Below are 23,347 nucleotides of genomic sequence, written 5' to 3' on the forward strand. Positions count from 1 at the left end.
AGCGACTCTCATCGCTGAAGACGACACGTCTCCATTCGTCCCTCCATTCACGCCTGTCGCGACACCACTGGAGGCGGGCTGCACGATGTTGGGGCGTGAGCGGAAGACGGCCTAACAGTGTGCGGGACCGTAGCCCAGCTTCATGGAGACAGTTGCGAATGGTCCTCGCCGATACCCCAGGAGCAACAGTGTCCCTAATTTGCTGGGAAGTGGCGGTGCGGTCCCCTACGGCACTGCGTAGGATCCTACGGTCTTGGCGTGCATCCGTGCGTCACTGCAGTCCGGTCCCTGGTCGACGGGTACGTGCACCTTCCGCCGACCACTGGCGACAACATCGATGTACTGTGGAGACCTCACGCCCCACGTGTTGAGCAATTCGGCGGTACGTCCACCCGGCCTCCCGCATGCCCACTGTACGCCCTCGCTCAAAGTCCGTCAACTGCACATACGGTTCACGTCCATGCTGTCGCGGCATGCTACCAGTGTTAAAGACTGCGATGGAGCTCCGTATGCCACGGCAAACTGGCTGACACTGACGGCGGTGGTGCACAAATGCTGTGCAGCTGGCGCCATTCAACGTCCAACACCGCGGTTCCTGGTGTGTCCGCTGTGCCGTGCGTGTGATCATTGCTTGTACAGCCCTCTCGCAGTGTCCGGAGCAAGTATGGTGGGTCTGACACACCGGTGTCAATGTGTTCTTTTTTCCATTTCCAGGAGTGTATTTTGAGCAATGCCTCTAACTTATTTCTAAAAATTTCAGGATCACCACATGGTCATCTGTACACTGACATTATTATTAATTTACTCTTTTGCATATTCAACTGTATTGCTGCAGCCTCAAAATGTTTTTCTTCATTCAAGGATTCAGTTACAGTCATATTTTTAACCTTTACTCCAGGTTTTACATAAATGCAAACACCACCATGTCTTGTTTCCTTCCTGCAAAAACGGCTTACTAATTTGTATGGAGAAATGCAAATATTTTCTAGTTCATAACTCATGCACCAATGTTCTTGAATGCAAATACAATCTATACTAGCTTCATTGGCTGCAATCTCAAGTTCTAATATTTTATTTTTAATGCATTGTATGTTAAGGCTCATTATTTTTAAATTATTGAAATTAGATTGAGAGGAGTTTGTACTCATGTTTCCCAATGTTACCGGCTGTTCCTTGCTGAGGCTGGGTACCAAAAATCCTTAAGAATTACACGTTTCCTGCTCCTTGTATTTCTTACCCCTGGACGTGTCACCATACTTGTTGTATCTGTAGTTGTAGCTGCTGTTTCAGTGGATGCTGGAGGTGTTTCTGAAGCTGATGATTCAGTGGATGTTGGAGATGCTGCCAGTTTTGATGCTGAGTCTGGTTTTGTAAGTGATGTTCCAATTGATACTGGAACTTTCGCTGAAACTGTATTTTCGTTTACATCTTGAACTACAGTTGGCACTGACGTTACTGTGGACATTGAAGCTGTGTATGAAGCTGATAAATGATGCTCCGATGGTGTTGATTTTTCTTCTGTTGATGATATCTGAGTGGCATTTTGTACCACTGTTCTTGCCTCTGTTCTTCTGATTGATGGACTAGTCACAGATTCTGGACTTGATTTTGAACCTGCTGGGGAGGGTGGTACATCTGCTGCTGATGATAATGGTTCAGCTGTTTTTGATGATTTCAACACTACTGACAATTTGGCTGATGTGGCTGCTGTACTGGACGACACATCAGATGAGACTACATTAGGTTAACAAAGAAAAATTTAGTTTTGTAGGTATTCATTCACTGTGTAAAAGCAGTGATCAACCAAGTACGACTTCAATTTACATTTGAAGTGACCAATGTTTGTATGTGTTTAATGGTATCTGGTAAGGCACTGTATAGTTTGATACTAGGATGGATAAGGCTGTTTTGAAATGACTTTGTGTTGACACTTCAAACATGTACATCCAGTTTTTGTCTTGCATCTTAGCTGTCTATAGTGTGATTTTGAGTGATGAGTGGTCTTTTTGTATGTGTTTTGCTTTAAATACATTATATTTTCAAGTACATATATGCAATGAAGTGGCAGGAAAATCCTTTTTTGAAAAACATAATCCCATACCAGAGGTGAGACTGTACAACTGCATAATATACACACTGAAGGGTGTTGTAGCTGGTACAATTTTTGTTCATTTGTGTAATATCTGCTTTCCATTTCAAGTTGACTTGTAGATGAAGTCCAAGAAATTTGGTACAGGCTGTTTTGGCAGTTGTCCGTCCATATAGCTCTAGATTTGGTTATATAAGATTTTCTGTATGTGCTGTGTGTATATCCTTAGCTACAGTTTTTTCAGTGTTTATTGTTAAGTCATTGTCATCAAAGTAACATGTTAGCCTGTCAGTGGCTCCTTTTATGTTTTTTACAAGAGTTTCTTCTGAGTTTCCTGTAATTAGAACACTCGTATCATCAGCAAATTGAAATATTTTACTGCTATCATTGCTTATGTTTACGTCATTGACATAGAGTACGAACAGAACAGGACCCATCACTGATCCTTGTGGTACACCATATTTAACAGTCAGTAGCTTGGAATTATATTTCCTAATGGTATTGTCCCTTTCTTGATCTATTTCCACATTTTGTTCCCTATTCTTAAGATAAGAGCTGATCCAGTTGTTAGCTGTTACCCTAATGCCAAGAATTTCTAGCTTGTGTAGCAATTTGTCATGATTTATGGTATCAAATGCCTTTGACAAATCTAAAAATATGCCCATGGTAAGTTTTTTGTTGTCTAATGCTATCAGTGCCTCTAATAGAAAGAAGTGAACTGCTGATTCGGTTGAACTGTTTGCTCAAAATCTGACAGAATGCCATTATCCTCTAAGAAGTCTGTTAGCCTCTTATTGAAAAACCTTTCTAATAGTTTTGGAAAAACAGACAGCAGTGCCAGTGGTCTGTACTTAGAAATATAATCTTTGTTTCCTTTCTTGTATAATGGCTTCACTTTTGCTATTTTCAAACATGAAGGAAAAATTCCTTAGCAAAAGATAGGTTACATAGGTCGGTTAAGGGCTCAGTAATCAAGTCCCCACACTTCTTTATAATGAAATCAGGTATATCATCTACACCTGCAGAGTGTTTCATTTTGAGACTTTTTATTGTAACCTGTACTTCTACATTTGTTGGGTGCGGAAACACTAATCTGCTTGAGGGTTTTTTCCCTGTTTCTGTATGCTGTTTTCTATTAGAAGTCTGTTTTAGTAGTTTCTCTGTTACATTTATAAAATAGTTATTAAACATATTAGCTACTTCCTGTGGGTTATTAATGTTTTCCAAGCCAGCCTTTAATACTACATTATTAACTCTGTTTTTGTAAGATTTGGTTTCTTTTTTTTTTTTTTTTTTTACAACTTGCCAGGTTTCTTTGGTTCTGTTTGAAGCATCTTCTATGTATTTGTCATTGTCTCATTTCTTTGCCTCCTTTGTTATTTTATTTCAGATAGATTTACACTTTTTTAAAGTAACTATCAAACTCCTGAGTTGTGTTGTAGCTTCTTGCAATATTGTGAAGGTACCGATTTCTAGCACAAGATTTCCTTATACCACTGGTAATCCACTTGTTGCTTTTAGTGGTTTGGGTTGTTTTGACTTTCAATGGAAAAGCAAGATCAAAATAATATTTGAAAATATTCGTGAATGTCTGAAACTTATCAGAAATATTATTTGTATTATACACTAACTCCCATGATTCTTGTTGGAGATAAATCTGGAATGTTTGTACTGCAGTATTACTGAAAGTTCTGCCAATGTGTGTAGCCTTCCTCATATAATTATAGGATGGATTAGTGTTTACACAAAAGCTTATAGCCTGTGCATGATGGTCTGCCAGTCCAGCTTTAATTACAACTGATTTATATTTTATTTTGGAGCTAATTATTATTTGGTCTATAGTAGTACTAAAATGACTCATTTCACGTGTAGGTGAGTGGATTGTAATCTCCAAATTATTGGCTGTTAATATGTTCATCAGCTCAGATTTTGAATTGCTTCACTTATTAAAGTCTACATTTAGGTCTCCACATATAAGAACTGTTTTTCAATTTGTCACTACTTTATTTAGTATAGTGTCAAGCTGAGTGTTGAATTTTTTTAGGTGGGTATATGGAGATCTATATAAACATATTACAATTAACTTGAATGCTGGAATTTCTATGCCTGATATTTCCAAATCTTTCTTAGTGTTTAATGATTCAACATTGTCTAAATAACTGAATTTAATATCTTTCTTTATGTATATGCAGTTCCCTCCATGTTTTAACTGATTTCTACAAATTTGTGCTGCCAATGCATAATCCGTTATTTTCACTGTCTTTAATTCATTTCCTTTCAGCCAGTGTTCAGTTAAGCAAAGTATATTGACATATCTGAGTTCACTTGATAGCAAGATTTTGAGCTCTCTTACTTTATTTCTAAGTGACTGTATATTCTGATGAAGAAGAGTGACTTGGCGAGAATTTAGGTTTGTTTTGATTGTACTTGGTTGACCACTTACCTTTATTCCTGAATTTAAATTATGTGGGAAATCTTCATTCTCATCTTACTTGAGTTGCAGTTAGTACTGGTGTTCCAGAGATGGTTCCACCACTTTACAGTATATGCCACACTGTGCATTATAAAATACATCATCAAACTACATGCACAGTCCATATGTTATTGTTTGACTAAGTGACAGCAGGTTGTATCCAAGGCATGGAACATACATGACATCATTCATGGTTATCTACTTACTGTTGTCATCACTGGTAACTTCGAAATAAATGTGACCATCTGCAATTGCTCCAAGATTCCTGTTATCTGCTGCATAAGCTTTTAGAGCTGTGATCAACTGGAGACTGTTGAATGAATCTGTTTTATTCATCATGTAGCATGTACATCTGGAATCTACATATCAGCCTTCACCGTGGTGCAAAGATGCAGTTAGAGTGATCAATGCATTTTTGTTTTCAATTTTCACATTATTCACAGCATTTGAAGATTTATTTGGTTTCTTCTTAGTTCTATACTTACTCACATTATGACCAAGTTTCTGACATTTATAATATTTCCATGAGTTGGAATTTGAAACATCACAATAGATGTTTGACTTCTGGCATTTATTGCTCTGCTTACTAGCTGCCAGCACCAAATCTGTAGTCTTATTTGTGAAACCAAATTCACAATTCATATATTCTTGAATTAATCACAGACTCACTAGACTCACTAAATCATTTGTAATATTGATACCTGAATTATCAATTGCCATAATTAAGGGTTGGAAATATGCTGGAAGTTCACTTACCATACTTGCAGCTCCATTTTCCTACCAACACTTAGAATTTGTTGAGCAAGTGACAGTTTTTGACAAATACTTTTCCATATTTTTCTCAGAAGTCAATCATACATTCATCAAGCATTGCAGCAGCAAAGAATAACTAGGTAAACTGTTGCCTTTGAATGCAGGTAATAAATTTTGCCATGCATCTTTAGCAGTAGTGCTCCATGGGGTTTTCTATATACAGATGAATTTATAGTTAAACATATTTTGCATAGTGCTTTTTGAACATTCTTTGGATCTTTGTCAGTGTCAGAAACTGTTTCCCACAGACCCTCATGTTTTGGTTACATTTCCATTGCAAATTTCCTGTCACTTTAGTTAGCAATGCCAATTAACTTTCCAGGATAAAACAGCAATTGCCCACCCAAAGGCATCTACAATACATTCAGCTAGTTCAACAAATAAATCTTGAAAACTTCTTAAGAAAAATATGACAGAACCACATTGAATATATGTGAAATATGGTAACTTCATGAGTAAAAATCATAACAACTGTCACAACAATTGATGCCATGCAGATATTTGTGATCTACTTTTATCAGTTTCTGAACAGATGATCCTTTTCCAACATGGAAGCTTCACTAATCTCCTCCTGTGTCCATAACCTATTGGATACTGACTCCAATTAGTCCTTCACAAGATTATAAAGCAGGTTATCAAGCACTATTTATTCAGCAGTATATTCACAAAACTGACAAAAAATGAAAAAAAGAACAGCAAACTACTACACAAGGCTTCAATAAAGGATAAAACATCTTTTTTACCAGTATAAACATTTTAATTGTGTTCCAAACTGAGCTGCAATTAGATTTGTTAGTCACGTGTACTGTGTTAGGTTAGATTAGGTTCAGAACTTTACATCAGTGCCACACCTTCTCAAAAAGCAAAAGATGAGTATACATAAAATAAGAGAAAGGCACCCATACACCTCTAGCAGTTTGATGTACGGAGCACAGTAATATGGCAACACTCTTAGTTAAGGGAGTGTGCAGTTTGGTGTCTGTGTGTGTGAATATGCATGCTATTGCTGTAAAACGCGCTAGTGTTCAAAAGCTAGTGTGAATGCTGTTTTCTGCTCTGTGTTACTGTGCTCCAATCATCAATCCAATATAGACGAATGGTTGCATTTCCCTTATGTTACATATTGTTCCATCCAGGAATTTCCATTATTGTTATTCAAAAACTGAGTGTATTTAGACGTACATTATTTTAGTAAATAAAGTTCACTGTTTATCATGTGTTGCCACAGTTATTCTGTTTTTGATATAATTCCCTGTGACTTGACCATGGTAAGTTGTAAGTACATCACTTTCCTATAATTACAGAATTCTGTAGCTTGGGGTTTGCTTCCTGCTACCATTATGTTGGGTGCCTAAATTATTGTTGAAAACAACATCACACCTGTCATGGAGCACCACATACAATAGTTAAAATTAAGTGAAGCTACAAAAACAAAGTGTCTGCATCCTGGATACCACTGATACCTGTTGAACAAAAATTCTTGTGTGCCTTTGATAGCAAGTCCATGAGACAAGGGTGCAGCTACACAAATATACAATTTGAAGACAACTAGTTTATTTCACTGACAAATGCAGACAGGAAAACACTATCACTGTTAATAACACACTAATTGATGACTGACTGTCAGTCAAAGATATTAATGTAGTGCAGGCTATAGTGTTCCATACATGGAGGTATAAGGAGGGGAGATGCCATGACGTCACAAACTCGAAGCCGACAGAAACCGAGCTCCGCCATTGCAGTTTGGTCAGAAGACTCGTTTCCGATTGTGCTACTGTCTAGAGCTGCTGAAGGTTTTTTCATTTTAAAATGCCGGTTTGTGTTGTTTACGGATGTACTAACCGTTGGAATAGTGCTATCAAGTTAAAAGGAATCACGTTCCATGCGTAAGTGGCCCCGTTCGTAAAATATTGTCGTTTATATTCGTCAGATGTGCGGCCTTGTTTACGTTTTGTGAAACTGTTTTCTTCTTATTTTATTTCAGATTTCCGATCAATGAAGCTCGTAGGGCTCTGTGGGTTCATATGCTTATTTTTCTTGACAAACCACAAACGATTTTTGTATTTACAAATGAAATTTTGTATAAGTGTGTAAACGAGTAAGAAATATCATCCGGCATGTAAAGTAGCATAGCTTTTGGGTTCTTCTTTCAGTTTACATTGACACAAATACAGTAAAAGGTGATTTGAGTTTGAAAAGAGCTTTGTACACTGTTATTTTTCATCATTCGAAGTTTGTATCCAAAAGAAACACTTAAGTTAACGAGACCAAATCAGTTGTATTGCTGGGGCAAAAACGCATTAAAAACAAAACGAAAACACCTGAAAAAGCTATTCTGTCGTGTTATGCATGTAAACATTGTAACACTCATCATCTGAAATTATTTCGCAGACATAACGTTAAATATGAAGAACACACAATTCTAACAAGAGCTCTGTCATTGTTTTGACCAATCAAACATGGCGGCCCACCAGCTTCAAACAGACGTACAGCAGACGGCCATAGTGCCATCTCCCCTCCTTATACCTCCATGGTTCCATAGGACCTTTCCTCCCTCCACCTCTTGTGATTCTGATAATATCATGACATCTTGAACAATGATACTGGTTGTCATATGATACCATACATAAAGTACTAATCTATAATGTCATCACTTTCAAGATCTCACACATAAATCTATCAAAATATGGCCTCTGGAGTACATTAAGCATACTAATAATTTTCCATTATCACCTACCAGATCATGGCTGATTCCACCAAACACAATTCTTGGTTTTGAAATCACTTTTCCCACATTCTTCATGTCCAATTTGAATAGAAACCCAGCATTTACATAGGCATGAGCATTTTGTGCTCTTGGCATGATCTGAAATAAACAATGTTGCTGCTAATAATATAGTAATTTTGAGGTTATTAATAATAAGCAAAAATGATATGCAAAGATTGTAATCAAAACAATAAATGTTTTGCAAGTAAAAACACAAAATTAGCTATGTATTGACCAAACTGTTTATGGCTTCCATAAGAAGATAACATTTTTAGCACCCAAATAGGAAATAGTTGTGCTTTGCACTTGTGATATAGATGCTCATGAACTTGTACCTCATCCTACCACCCCCTCCCCACCTCCTAATCATTCTCCTCTCTTATTCCAGTTTGCACATACAAACCTCACCTAATCAATCTCATCTGCTATCCCCCATCTATATATACACCTGCCTACTGACCTGCAAGCCACCTTATAATCTTTTTATTTATTTTTGTCTTTGATGTCATTGTGTTTTCATGTCAATTTCCATTCATTTTCACCTTTCACTACCTGCAGCTCCCTTAGTTTTCATCTTGTTTCCCCATATTTCATCTGTTCCATCCTTTTTGTGGTTTTTATGTTGTATTTTGGCATATTTTTGTGGACTTATTGCACCTATTTCTACGTTATTTAGGTATATTTTCCTGCTCCATGGATCGATCCTTCCTTCTCTCATATGCGCCAAAGTTTCATTATCCCTAGCCAAAACTTAGTCACACATACTGTTCCTGCATTGTTGCTTGGCTCATGGAATTCCCCCAAATGGCCTTACCATCAAATTACCAAACTTTGGCTACAGTCATCCTTCCACAATGCCCTCCATCCTTTCATATCCTGCCAGTCCTTAACCCTCACCTACATAGTCCTGGAAAAGCATGTAAATCAGGTGCTAATCTCCTTGCAATACTTCCTCTCTATCCATAAAATTCTCACACCCCAAATTCCTGGAACCCATCTCACACATTGAAATTGTTGCCTTCCAGGAAGTAGAGCAGTACACACAATGCCACCTCAAAAAACTCTCCAACCTGTTCACTTCCTACTCCTGCCTTGGACTACCAGTACCCACCACTTCTACAACAGCCTCCAAACCTCCCCAGATCACCTCATAGCTAACAAATGCAGCCTCAAAAACCTACTACATTTATCCCATCCTTAAAAACTCCCCACTGCCATACACAATACAGAACCTAAACAGACTTGAAACAGAGTCACGAACCTTTCCTCTGAAAGCCTTTGCACCACAGAAGTTTCAGTCCTTTCCAAAGGCCTTATCTTTTGCCCCTCTCTCAAGTTCAATCATACTGGACTTGTTGTAGACCTTCTCTCCTTCTTCCAGTCCATACAGAGGGAAAACTTTTTTGCCACCAACCATGCCACTCGGACTAAACCAAAGACCAATGCTGAACCCTGTCTGACTCAGATCTCTCCACCCCTGCTGCCTCCTAATCACTCCCTGTTACCTTTCCAGAATTTCTTAATCTCGAGCCCTGTCTCACCATCATTCCTTAATCCATCAACATCCAAGCTAACCTTATATCCACAGAAATAACCACAATCCACCACCTAAAACTGGATCCTGACCTTATAATCATTACTCATGATAAAGGCTGCACCACTGTTGTTTTGAATCATAAAGATTACCTGGCGAAGTAATTCTGTCAGCTATTAGATTCATCCAGCCATGAGCCCTGCCACAGTGACTCCATTCTAGAAATCCAGCAGGGACTCTAGTCTCTCCTCAAACCCTTAGGCCTATCCCAGAACCTCTTCCCAGAATCTATCTCTCTCCTCACCCCTACCACTCCTCACATTCCAACTTTCTAGACACTTCCTAAACTCCATAAACCCAACTACCCAGAATGCCCCATTGTGGCCGGTTGCTGTACTCCCAATGAAAGAATATCTGTTCTCATAGACCAGCATCTTCAGCCTATTACCTGCAACCAACCTTCCTATATAAAAGATACCAACCATTTGCTTCACAGTCTCTCCACAGTTCCTGTTCTTTTACCACATGATGATTGCTCGTCACTATTGATGTCGCCTTCCTTTACACTAACATCCATAATGCTCATCATCTTGTTGCAATGGAACACTACCTTTCCCAATGCCTGAAGGATTTCATATCTACAACCTCCTTCCTGGTCACCATGACCAATTATATTCTCACTCACAATTACTTCTCATTTGAAGGCATTGCCTACAAACAAATCTGGGGTGTGGAAATGTGCACTTGCATGGCACCATACTATGCAAACCTATTCATTGGCCATCTAGAGGAATCCTTCCTAATCATCCAGAAATCCAAACCCCTCATCCAGTTCATATTCATTGCTGACATTTTTGTGATCTGGATCGAGGGTGAGGACATCCTATCCATCTTCCTCCAGAACCTCAATGGCTTCTCTCTTGTTCACTTCACCTGATCCTACTTAACCCAAAAAGCCACCTTCCTTGATTGTGACCTTTCTATACCAAATAGTCCCTGCCAAACAACCTAGCCACTCAAGGTCACTGCATCTGTAGTGGTGAGCAGTCCCTCTCACAATATACCAAGGATCTCACTGAGGCCTTCACAGACCATAATTACCCCCTCCCCCATGAACAGATACTGATCTCCTGTGCCTTATTGCTCTAGTCACCTACCATCTCCCACAGTTTCACACCCAGCCACAGAGGAGCATTCCCCTTGTAACTCAGTACCACTCTGGGCTGGAACAACTGAATAACATTCTCAGCCAGGGTTTTGAGTACCTCTCACTGTGCTCTGAAATGAGGAATGTCCTTCACTATCCTTCCCACCCCTCCCATGGTGTTATTCTGCCATTCACCACAATATCCTCATCCATCCTTACACTAACCCTGCTCCCAATGCATTGACTCTTGGTTCATATCCTTGTAATAGATCTAGATGCAACACCTGTCCCATACATCCTCCTACCACCACCTACTCCAGTTTGGCCAGAAGCATTCCCTATCCCACCAGAGGCAGGACTACCTGTGAAACTAGTCATGTGATCTATGAGATAAGTTGCACCCACTGTGCTGCCTTCTACATGGGCATGAGATAAGCTGCACCCACTGTGCTGCCTCCTACATGGGCATGACAACCCAAAGAAACAATTGGATCACCCAGTTACTGAATATGCTGCTTCACTTCACTGATTGCTTCACACCCTGTGACATCTGGATCCTTCTTACCATCACCAGCTTTTCCGATCTGTACAAGTGGGAACTCACCCTGCAATATATTTATATTCTATGTTCCCATAACCCTCCTGACTTTGAGCTTCATTAGTCACTGTCCTTCATCCACCTATCCTCTTCTTTGTTCCCACTCTAGCACTCTAGCAGTACACAGCCTTCTATTCCACCAATTCACCCATTCATTTTATTTCTCTCCTTTTCTGTTCTCTCCCTCCCCCTCTACCCCCCCCCCCAGCCCCATCTAACTTCCTGACTACACCTAGCTGCCCTACTCTCTCCCCACCTCATTCCTGTATGCTCCCACAAGCATCACTTTACCGGCCCCCACCCCTAACATGTTATCCATCCCCAACCCTGCCCCAGCCTCCTTCTTACCCCCACAATCCAGATCGCTTCTCCCATCATGCGATGTAGGTTGCAGTCCGGCTTTGCAGCCAGGGACAGTGGTCATATGTGTGTGAGTTGTGTTGCCTGAAAGTGTGTGTATCTTTTTCAAATGAGAAAAAGGCCTTTTGGCCAAAAGCAAACATCGATTAGAGGAAGATAAACTTCTTTGCCAAAGTCGCTAATCATAACTTTCATTCTTGATAACCAGTTTGAGTTATCAATGTTACCATCTTCAGATCTCAACTGACAGGTTATTGCATATTTCTTAAACTAACAGTAAGAGTACTTTAGATGACCAATGCATCAGCATGGTGAAACTAAAATAACTATATGCACAGTCATTCACCACATACATCTGCCTTATAACACTCGCAATAGAGCATATAATTGCAGCCTGGATAGCCTAGCACATTGAAGTGCCCGCTTCAAGGACATGCAAAGGAGCACTGGTCCTGGACTGAATCCACCTCATGGATTAACAATGGGAGCTAGTATACCAGCCAGCATGGACATGGTTTTTACGCAGTTTTCCACATTCTTCTTGGTGAACACTGATATAGTTATCATTTTTATGATGTGTAAAAATTTTGATAAAACTTTGCCACATTTGGCCATGCAGAGCATACTACATGCAGACACAAGGGTTCATTGATTTCTCACCAGGGGTAGCAAACTGTAGCTTTAAATTGCATTTGCAAGTGATGACCCCACCATAGTAATAGCTTATATACAGATATGGTTGGTTCTCCTCAAAATTCCAGAAGCTACATACCACTGCCTACTCCACACTGGCTGGATGAAGGGGACTGGAAAGGAAAGGAAGGAAGGAAGCAAGAATACTGAGCAGAACTATATTGCTGGTGTGAATATATTGTAGAATTACGGAACAAGTTGTAAAAAATTGATGGTCATGCTGTCTTTCATGTAACAAAGATTATTTATTGTTTGGGTTTAAGCTTCAATTAATTTCAGTGTCCTTACATTCATCATGGGGTGAAATTCCTCCTTCCTAGCATCTGCATTTCCTACAATTTGACAATATGCTGATATCTCCCTTGCCTTCATGAAGGCATTCAGAAATTTCTACACTATCACTTAATGAACAAGATATAAACTTACAGAATATTGGATAAGCTTTGTGACTGGTTTGACAGTAACAGAAGCATGTGCGTAATTCTTAATGGGGCAAAATCAACATTAATAAAATGAACATTACTACCCTAAGGGACTATTGGTGGATCATTGGTGTGCTTCATTTAAGGATGATCTGGTGTAAGATGCTGGAAATGCCATGGGGCAGTTCATGAGTGACACTGCTCTATACAGGAAAGTTACATTATAAGAAAAACTGCACTAAATTGCCGGAAGGCTTATAGCACTCCATCTTCAGGCAACAAGTGGCCCATCGGGACCATCCGACCGCCGTGTCATCCTCAGATGAGGATGCGGATAGGAGGGGCGTGTGGTCAGCACACCGCTCTCCCGGTCATTATGATGGTTTTCTTTGACCGGAGCCGCTACTATTCGGTCGAGTAGCTCCACAATTGGCATCACGAGGCTGAGTGCACCCCGTAAAATGGCAACTGCACATGGTGGCTGGATGGTCACCCATCCAAGTGCCGGCCACGCCCGACAGCGCTTAACTTCGGTGATCGCACGGGAACCGGTGTATCCACTGTGGCAAGGCCGTTGCCGCAGGAAGGCTTATGCAGAATCCAAAATTTGGGCAGGGATTGACAGAAGACTATTAACAGAAATAAGCTTAGAACATTTTTCACAAATAAGCAGACAGGTCAATTAGTTGCAAAGATCTGAAGTGTGGGGTGCTTCCAAGAACTTCATGATCTTTGTAAGTGACAGTTCTTCTCACTATGAAACTAATAAAATATAACACCATCATAAACCTAGAAGGGAATATTACTTATACTGTGACATGAATCTCACTTCCAATTGATATTATGTCCCTATGAAGTAATAAATTATTCTAAAGTAAATTTAAACAATTTTTCAGCATGTAGAGGAGGTGCTGAGTCGCAGCCAGGCACAATGAAAAAGACTGCTAACATGTAGGTTGATTATTATTAAACTTTCACTACTTGAGCCAGTGTACACAGCAAACTACTTAGCATATGGGTACCTAACTTTGGTGGAATGACATCCAGACTGTGTGCTGCAAGATTTGTATTATTAGCAGCATTATAGTGATGACTTGCCATTTGGTGCCAATACTGGTGCAGTGACATAAGGTTGAAACACAAGCATCAATGTGCATTAAAGTTGCAAACAGTCGACACAGGTCTGGGAAACTTTAGCAAGGCTTTACTCGTAAAGCTGTTTTATCAAGACACTAGCAATAGTGCTGCTGGTCTTTGCAAATATCAACACATTAAAGGAATACGGAGAGGATGCTCAAATTAGCTGGCAATTTGGGAATTCCTCCTAGGAGAGGCTGACAACCAATTGCACCACCAATTGTTGATAAAGTTACTGTTGCCATGGCTGAGAATTCTGGATGCAATGTAGAGTCCTGAAGCAGTGCATGAGCTGTTTCACAACAGCTAAACATTCCAAGGTCAAGATTCATCAAATGCTCTGAGCAATTGTGAAAATGATATCTGCGTAAACTTAATATTACCACCAACTTTTGTCATATGAAGCAGACATTTGAGTAGACTTTGCTAAACATTCTTGCAAAGGCTGAAGTTGATGATGTGTGGCCATGGAAGATTTTGTAAAGTGCACTTCACATTCACTGGAGCAGTGAACACTCATAACTGTCACATTTGGGATCATCATCACCAATGACCTTCCATGGAGCTCCCCTGCATAGTGAATGCATCACTGTGAAGTATGTTTCACAGCAAAGTTCATGATTGGTCCACTTTTCTTTGGGGAACTCACATCACAAAGACCAAGGATGTACAGTGTGAGTGGCACATGTTACTGTGATCTGCTTCACCAATATGTGATCCTTAATCTACAGGGCAGGGAAGTTTTGGACTCAATGCAGCACCACTTCACATTGTTCATGAGGTCAATCGGTTACTCTGTAAAACATTTGGAAAAAACTGAATCATTGGCCAATTGTTCCAAACTGCATGGCCGCCAACATCACCAGATTTGAACGTGTGTGATTTCTAGCTCTGGGATTACCTGAAGGGCAGAGTTTATCAGTGGGACACTAACAAACATTTTAGGTTGAAGATGAACATAGTGAATGGGGTAATCAACATCCCACCAGAGACATTTCAGGCAGCACTATGACATTCTCTAGTGCACTTTCAGGCTGTCGTCGATTGAGAGGGTTGTCACACTGAGCAATGTTTGTAACCTGGAATGTAAACATGGTACACAATTAATAAAGGTTACCCTCTCAAGTATAAATTAAAATGTGTTTCATTCAGTGGTTTATTTATTATTCCTGTTCTGCACGTCCTTACAAATGTTTCCACAAAGTTTGTCCCACAATCATTGATTTTTTATGAGAGCCCTCTCAAGACATGAAAGTTTAATTACAACCACCATGTACTAAGCTTTCAGGCAAAGGAACTGAAATGGAAAACATGCACACAGTCACACAAGTACAACTCACACACAAGTTGTCACTGTCTCTGAGTCCTGGCGGCCAACTGCACCTACTTATGACATGAGCAGAAATATGTTGGGGTTGTTAGTGGGATTTTGGGGAAGCATGGAGCAGAGAGAGGGAGCATGGTGTGCTGCCTGTAGGAACACACATGGATGTGGTGTGGGAAGGATAGGGCTGCTAAGTGCAGTATTTGGAGGCTGTGATGGAGGGAGCAGGGGAGAGCAGTATAAGGGAAGGGAGAGGGGAAGAAAGAGGGGAGAGGAGAGAAGCAGAAAAGGGGAAAAGACTGGTAAATGCATTGGGGGATTAAAAGGTATGTGTAGTGCTAGAGTAGGAGAAGGTGTAGATATGTGGAGGTCACAGATTAGCAAATGTTCAGCCCAGGGGGGTTATGGAAATGAAGGATATGTTGTAAGGTGTGTTCCTGTCTGCACGATTCAGAAAAGCTGGTGTTAGGAGGAAGAATCACGATGGTGCAGGCTGTGAAGCAGTCTTTAAAGTGAAACACATCATGTTGGGCAGCATGTTCAGCAACTGGATGGTTAAGTTGTTTTTGGCCACTGTTTGGTGGTGGCCATCCATGTGGACAGATGCCCACATAGAAAGCAGGACAGTAGCTGCAGCTCAGTTTGTAGATCATATTGGTATTTTCAAAGGTGGTTCTGTCATTGATGGAGTAGGAGATGTCTGTGACAGAACTGGAGTAGGTGGTAGTGGAAGTATGTCTGGGTCATGTCTTGCATGTAGGTTTATTGAAGGGATATGGACCATGATGCCATACAGGCAGCCACCCTTTGGGGAATATCAGAAAAAAATTATTGCATATTTTCCCAGGCAGTCTGAGTAGCCCCACCAAAATGTGGACATCAGCATTCAAATTTCTCTGGATGATTACAAAGAGGACACAAAAATACCAACAATGGAACTGAAACTTAAGGTAACAATCTGCACAGCATTAGGGCACAGATCAACAGTAGGTACTGCTATGACAGAACTACTTGGCAGTTAGGAATATGGCAGAACTGAAAACCAGATGAGAATTACTGTTTATTATTGGCAGCAGATTGCTGGCAGTTGCTTCAATGCCCTCATTTGCAGGAGGACCTACTGATGATGTGGACTTGCTATTCCAAAACATCCATGAGATGGCCTGATTTTGCATGTGGCCCTACGTTTTTCTGTTGTATGTGGCACATTTGAAGTTAATTGGGGGTGTATGCACCTGTGCCAAGTCAGTCCATATTTTGAAATATGCTGAAACATTTGAATCATTGGCAAAAGGTCTGGTAGGGAAGTATTCTGACAAGCAGGGTGTTACTTATTACTATGATGATGTTGTCCACCCCCAGACAAAAGTCAGGAGAAGACATGGAACAATTTTCAGATTGCATAAGAAGTATTTTGTGTAAAACCTGTACCTTTGCTCAGTATACAACCTGCAATGAAGTCTTCCTAGAAAACTCCAAAGCATGAGCAAATGATGTTTTCATCCACAATATCAATCCACAAATTAGTAAAGAATCTAAAGTAGCTCCCCCACCTCATTCTATGAAGCAGTCCACCTGGCATCATTACGTGAAGAAGCTGAATGCTTCATTGCCACTATGATGCATGAGAGTGAGCTGTGACATGTGTTTGTTAATGAATTTTTTTGTGGCCCATGGAAGTGCACCACTTACATGGGTGAGAAATGCTTAGCGCCTTATTGTCCTAATTGCCAAAAGTTCAGGGATTTATGAACGCACTGCCCACACAGCAGTAATAGGCTGTTCTGTGGCCTAAAGAAGAGTGCTTTCCAATCAGAGAAATTGCAGAAAGACCAGCATAGCTACCCAGTCCCACCTTGGTCAAGTCAGTAAACCCCATAAATTACTGAGTTTTGAAGAAGGTGGCAAATGTAATTGTTACAGGAGAAATGCAAGGAAGACCACCCAAATTTTGGTGGATAAGGGCAGCCAGATAAGTTTAGAGTTTCTTTCTCATGATGACAAGCAGCCATGGGAACCTTGCTGATGTTGTATTACTGATTTAGTTGCTGAAGTTATAAATCCAGTGGGTGCATGTTCAATTAAAATGAAAATTAATCATACCACTTATGAATCTGAGATGGAAGTGAGAAGACAGAGAAGGAATGATTTTGACATCATATTGGTAAACGATTTCTTACACCAATTTCAGGCTGTGATTGATTTCTGGTCACACACAGTCAAACTCAGTGAAGCAGTTCATCATTTTGGCAGTGACAGCAACTCAAAGACACAAAGGAATCCTGAGAAGGGACCCATTCCACAAAATTCCAACACACCGCATATCTTGGGCTCGAAAGTAGCCACCCCTGTACATATAAATGATGGTACTGGAAAAGTTCTCTGGTAGACAGCCAAAATGCAGGAACCTAGGGGGAATTACTTTTTGATTGATTCACTCACTCAAAATGATGTACTCAACAGAATGCAAGTTTAGGTGAAATGAAGCCTTTGTGAAACAGAAACTGAGGGAAAGAAAGTCTGAATTCCTGTGAGTTTATATAATTTTGGAGTCCAAGAGGTAATGATACTGAAGGGAACTATTCTGGCCAGTATGCAAGATGTAACTGAGAAAGAAGAATCCATTCATAAAGGAAAAATTAAGAAAAGAGGAACATCAATACCAATCTAAGAAGTGAATACATCCATGACACTCCTGAAGCTTCAGTTGCAAATTAAATTGTCTTATTTAAATGACTCTGAGTGAAGCTTACTGTACTCACTCTTAAAGGCATATTTGTGGTTATTCAAAGAGGGAAAATACTTGCCACCTACTAGTCTGGTATGCAATGAGAGTCCCACTGGAAATGCAAGGCCAGTTGCCCAGAAACTTACTGATATCCATATCAATTACAGTCTGAAGTGAAAGAAACAGTCCAAAAACAATATGATGCTGGAATTATTCAACCATCAGTCAGTCTCTGGCTGAGTCTGATTGTTGTCCTGGAAAAATTTATTAACAGCGAGAAGACACACAACTTACCTGTGGACATGAGAGCTGTCAACAAGGTCACCACTCCTGATACCTATCCCTTGTCACGTATTAATGAAATGTTGGACAGGACAGGAAACTGTAAGTTTTTCACTGCCCTGGATATATGCTGAGGCTGTAATCAGATCCTGATAGCCTCTCAGGACTGACCTAAAACAACTTTTGTCATACCGTCTGGCTTGTAAGAATTTTTGCAAATACCTTTTGACTTAAGAAATGCACCAGCCACATTTCAAATATTTGCTGGTATGTTATTAAGATGTTTTAAAGCCACTACCTGTATTGTTTACCTGGATAATATTATAATTATCCGTCAAACTATTGAAGAACATGCAGAATGATTGAGAAATGTATTGGAAAGAGTACAGAATGCTCTTCTAACTTTGATTTTGGAGATTTGTTCGTTCAGAGTCAAGTGTCCTGTACCTGTGACACTTTATCAGTTCTGATGGAATAAAACTGCACCTGCGATTGACAGAAGCCATGGATAACTTCCCTACTCCAACCAATATAAAGGAATTAAAAAGCTTTTAGGGATTAAGTAATTACTATTATCATTTCATAAAGGATTACACTACCACGACTAAGCCCTTAACCAAGTTATTAAAGAAAGAAGCAGCTTTCAAATGGGTCATAGGTTGTGAAACTGGCATGAAAAAAGTTAAAGAAGTTTTGATGAGTTCACCTCTGTTGACATTCAAAACCATTTATACTCTCATGTGATGCTTCAGACTTTTCAGTTGGTGCTGTAGTAAGACAAGAGCACAATGACAAAAAAAACCTATTGGTTTTGTTTCTTGCCAGCTCAACAAAGCTGAGGTCAAGTACAGTACCACAGAAAAAGAGTTGTTGGCCTTAATGTTTGCTGTTAACTAATTTAAATGTTACCCATATACCATCCCATGGACTCTCCCTTCAAAATAGATAAGCTACCACTGGTCATAGTCTTAAAAGAAGTGAGGAGTTTAGAACACAGACGTAAAGCAATCGGGTGTCACATCCAACATAAGATTGTGAAAGCTATGTGTATATTAGTTCAATTCTGCTATTTGTCTTTACTTATAAGTTCTATTTACAAGTAAGAAAAACCCTATGCTTGCGCAAATTTCAGTTTCTGAACAGTTACTTAGAGAATTACATGCCATCAGTGCCAGAATTACACAACTATCACTGCTAAGACCTCAAGGTACATTAATACATAAGAGTGATACACAGACACTTTGTGGTTAGATGAAGAAGATGATAAATGATTGTGCTACTTCTGCTGACTCCTTGCTTCACTGCACTCTTATCTATCACCAAATCAAGGACCCAGAGTACCCCATCCAGTTGTGCCTATTTGCTGACCAGAAGATTCAAAACAAAATTTGTACCATCACTTCCTCAAGAACACCACACATTGACAGCACAAAAGCAAGAGTAGGTCATGAGTTTGGATATTTGCAATAGCTTAGGGAACAACCACTCTTTCCATGGATAAAAATGTTCCACAGTTATTACAGTTCCTTTACCCCTTTTACATAATAGGTAAATTTTCACACTATCTGACAACCACTGCTGAAAACACCAAGGTAAGCAATGGGAAATGGTGACACTAAAATGCAAACCAACATGTAACATCCAACATGTAACATGTAAGCCAATAGCTGAGTATCACCATTCTACATGCAGCAGTTCCTAAATTTGAGAACAACTATAATTGTCACATATTGCATCACTTGTACCTCCCGTACATGCCCTGATGTTTGAGAAAGGAATATAAATCCCAATACTTCACATTTACACAGTTCATACTAGGAACACTATGTGGATTGACCCTGTGCCCCACATGCTGAGAAATCTGCTAAGTTGACACACACTGGTTCAGCCACTGTACCTTTTCATTCCTGTTTTATTCATGCACTGTGTACCTGTATCTAGAACAAAACTTCATTCTTCAAAATATCCACTAACTACCCAGCACAGAATTGAATATGTGTTTTGCTATTCAAACCACAACCATTGTATTAACAGACTGATCACACACATTAAGCTCCAAATCTACTTCATTTTTCTAATGGAAACCTCCTTGTTTAATTTATTTCAGATTGAAAGGCCTGGTAGAGGTAGGCAACTGCCAGCACAAATATAATAAAAGTAATTCTAAAAATGCTTGTTGGTTGCTGAAGGAAATCTCGTAGCTGTTTCTGGATTTTTTTTTTATTTCCATATGCACAATATGTTTCTGGACTAGCCTATCATCTGATGACCCATCAGCAATTAAAATTTGATTCTGCAAAATCTTCCCATAATATGAGGGTAAATATATACAATCACAAGGTTCGAAAACAGGCAAAATAATTAAAAATCAAAGATTTCAAAACACGCAAAAAATGTACAAATCCTATTCAATAACATAAGCTCAAGAGGCAGGTATAAATGTCATACATCAAGAAATGCATATGGTATATCAGGCTAAGCAGCCTTTCACTCGCACAGATGGAAAACAAATGTACCATCACCAGAGTGGCTGGCAACATGTGCTGTGGCTGACAGACAGCGGCATCTTGGGCTAGCACAATGCCATTTGCTGGAATCACCAGTATCATAAGGAAATTTAATAAAAGTTGTATATCAAGATAACTAACAATGACAAAAGTAAAGCTCAAAGACATAAACTTGTGCTAGATATGACAGAAACTATTACATGTGTGAAAATTACAGCACGCTGTTCAATATTCCACTCCAGTCTGTCCAGTGCAAAACTTGTCACAAGTTCCACACTTAATCCCCCCCAACAACACCTAATTACAAAATTTATGAACAGGCTGCCCTATACTATGTTGGAGGAGCTTCCCCAATTTTTAATAGCATTAAAAACCTACCAGCATGTTACGTTTTTTAAACTCATTACTAATCTTCAGAGAGGGTGGGCCAACATACATCACAGCAGCACATATAATTTCTTCATTTTCTACTCTGGTTCCTTCATGTGTACGTGACAGAGTTTTTTCACCCATATTCCTAATATCAGTTTCTCTAAATTAATTTGCAGCCCCTGTGCCTATAGTGATGCCTATTTCCCTATCGTGGCCTCCTAATCCAGTGCAAATTTTTTTAACCTGTGGAACACTGAACGAAAAATGCTTTCTTTAGTGTTGGGGATGATTAGAATTCACAGCTTTAACAACATCTGCTGTTGTTGGCTTACAGAAAACCTTATATTCTAAACACTGGCCATTCCTACTTATCTGTAAATCTAAAAAGTAAAGATAACACTGAACCTCAAACTCCACTGTGAAATTTAAATTACAGTGTAAAGACTTAAAAATTTCTTGTAGCGTGAGAGCCTCTCCTTAATCCCCTTAAAAGTGATGAATATCTCATCAAGCAATTTATACTGCCCATGCAAAATATCAATCGAAGGTTTTAATATAGGTTTACATTGTAATTTTATTAGGTAGTTCCAAACAAAATAAATGAGGTTATGATGAACCAAATAACCCCATACATTTCTCACTTAACTATTTAGCGTGGTCAGGCCCACCACCTAGTCATTGGTCTGCAGTTGTATAATCTTTCACCAATCAATAGTAGAAGCCAAGCAATAACTCTATGTATTACTGAACATTACTCCTCCTTTTTGAAGGTGTTACCCTTTCACTGATCTGAAGAAAACAGCCCTGTTTATTAATGAATAATATAGTAAGTAACATTGCAACCTCCCTCCAAATAATTTTTAAGAATCCATCTGGGCAAACTATTCTTCCAGGGAATGGGTGACACCCTTTTGTAAACAATATGAGTCACTACTCCTGTGGAAGTGAGAAGAGTATACAGGCAGCCCCCTGCTCAAATAATATAAGAAAAATTTATTGCAAATTTTCTTTGAATGTAAGGCTGTCTCTGCAGTTCATATAGACTTGTAGTGTTGGTGATGCAAGTCGGCCAGTTCATGAGCATTAGCTGCCAATAAGAAGCACAGAAGAACATCATGTGCACTGTGGAGTTTGCAGACAGACAGCAAAACTGAGAACAGCACTCTCTCTGCCTGCTGCCTCTGACCTGGTAACATGTTTCCTCTCCCACTCTGCTGTAATATATCATAATGATTCCTCTGGGTCACCAGCTCAGAAGAGACTGATAGATGCATTGCTGGGATAGGGAGCATGTGTATGAGAGAAGGGAAGGGGATAGATAGCTAGAGGACAGGGACTATACAAGGTTGAGTCCACGGGGTTATGGGAATGGAGTATATGTCATAGGAAGTGTTCCCAGCAGTATATGTCAGAAAAGCTGGTGTTGATAGGAAGAATCCAGGTGTTGCTGTCTTTGAAGCAGTGATTGAAGTGAAACACATCATCTTGGGCAGCAAGTACAGCATCTGGCTCACACAGTTGTCTCTTGGCCACATCGCCACAGTTTTTGGTGTCCATCCATACAGACAGACAGCTTGTTAGTTGACATGCCCACATAGAAAGTGGTACAGTGGTTGCAGCTCAATTTGTAGATCACATGCGAATTTTTGCAGCCTGCCTTACCTTTGATGGGGTGGAAGATGCCTGTGACAGGACAGATTTTGGTGGCAGTGGGAGGATGTATGGGACAGTTATTCCATGTAGGTCTTTTGCAAGGATATGAACCAAGAGGAAGGGGCTGGGAGCAAGGGTGGAGTGGGGTGCAAGGATATTATGTAGGTTTGATGGGAGCAAAATATTACTGTGGGAAGGGCAAGGCAGAAAGTTGGGAAGTTATTCCTCATTTCAGGGCATAATGAGAGGAGGCCAAAAGCTTCATGGAGAATGTAATTCAGTTGCTCTGGTCCGGAGTGGTACCGAGTCATGAGAGGAGTGCTTTGAGACTGGGCAGTGGGTAATTGGGTGGGGGTTGGTGGGGTGGGGGTGGGGGGGGGAGGAGTGATAGGTGGCTAAAGGCATTGTATATTTGTTTCTGGACAAGTGTGGGAGGGTAATTTATGCT

The 23,347-nt window shown here is 39.9% G+C and overlaps 1 protein-coding gene and 1 pseudogene across 2 annotated transcripts in view; both read right to left on the reverse strand.

Moving 5' to 3' along the window:
* The window catches only part of LOC124711115 (indole-3-acetaldehyde oxidase-like), a 253,340-nt gene that overhangs the window by 99,003 nt on the left and 130,990 nt on the right, over nt 1-23,347 (reverse strand). For both annotated transcript variants that reach the window (XM_047240979.1, XM_047240978.1), the window contains one exon: nt 8,113-8,241. In XM_047240979.1, coding sequence (XP_047096935.1) covers nt 8,113-8,241 — 129 coding nt within the window. The remainder of the gene's footprint in view (nt 1-8,112; nt 8,242-23,347) is intronic.
* On the reverse strand, nt 13,359-13,475 carry LOC124712823 (annotated as a pseudogene).

This window comes from Schistocerca piceifrons, chromosome 8 (genome assembly GCF_021461385.2).
Source record: "Schistocerca piceifrons isolate TAMUIC-IGC-003096 chromosome 8, iqSchPice1.1, whole genome shotgun sequence".
Taxonomy (NCBI): domain Eukaryota; kingdom Metazoa; phylum Arthropoda; class Insecta; order Orthoptera; family Acrididae; genus Schistocerca; species Schistocerca piceifrons.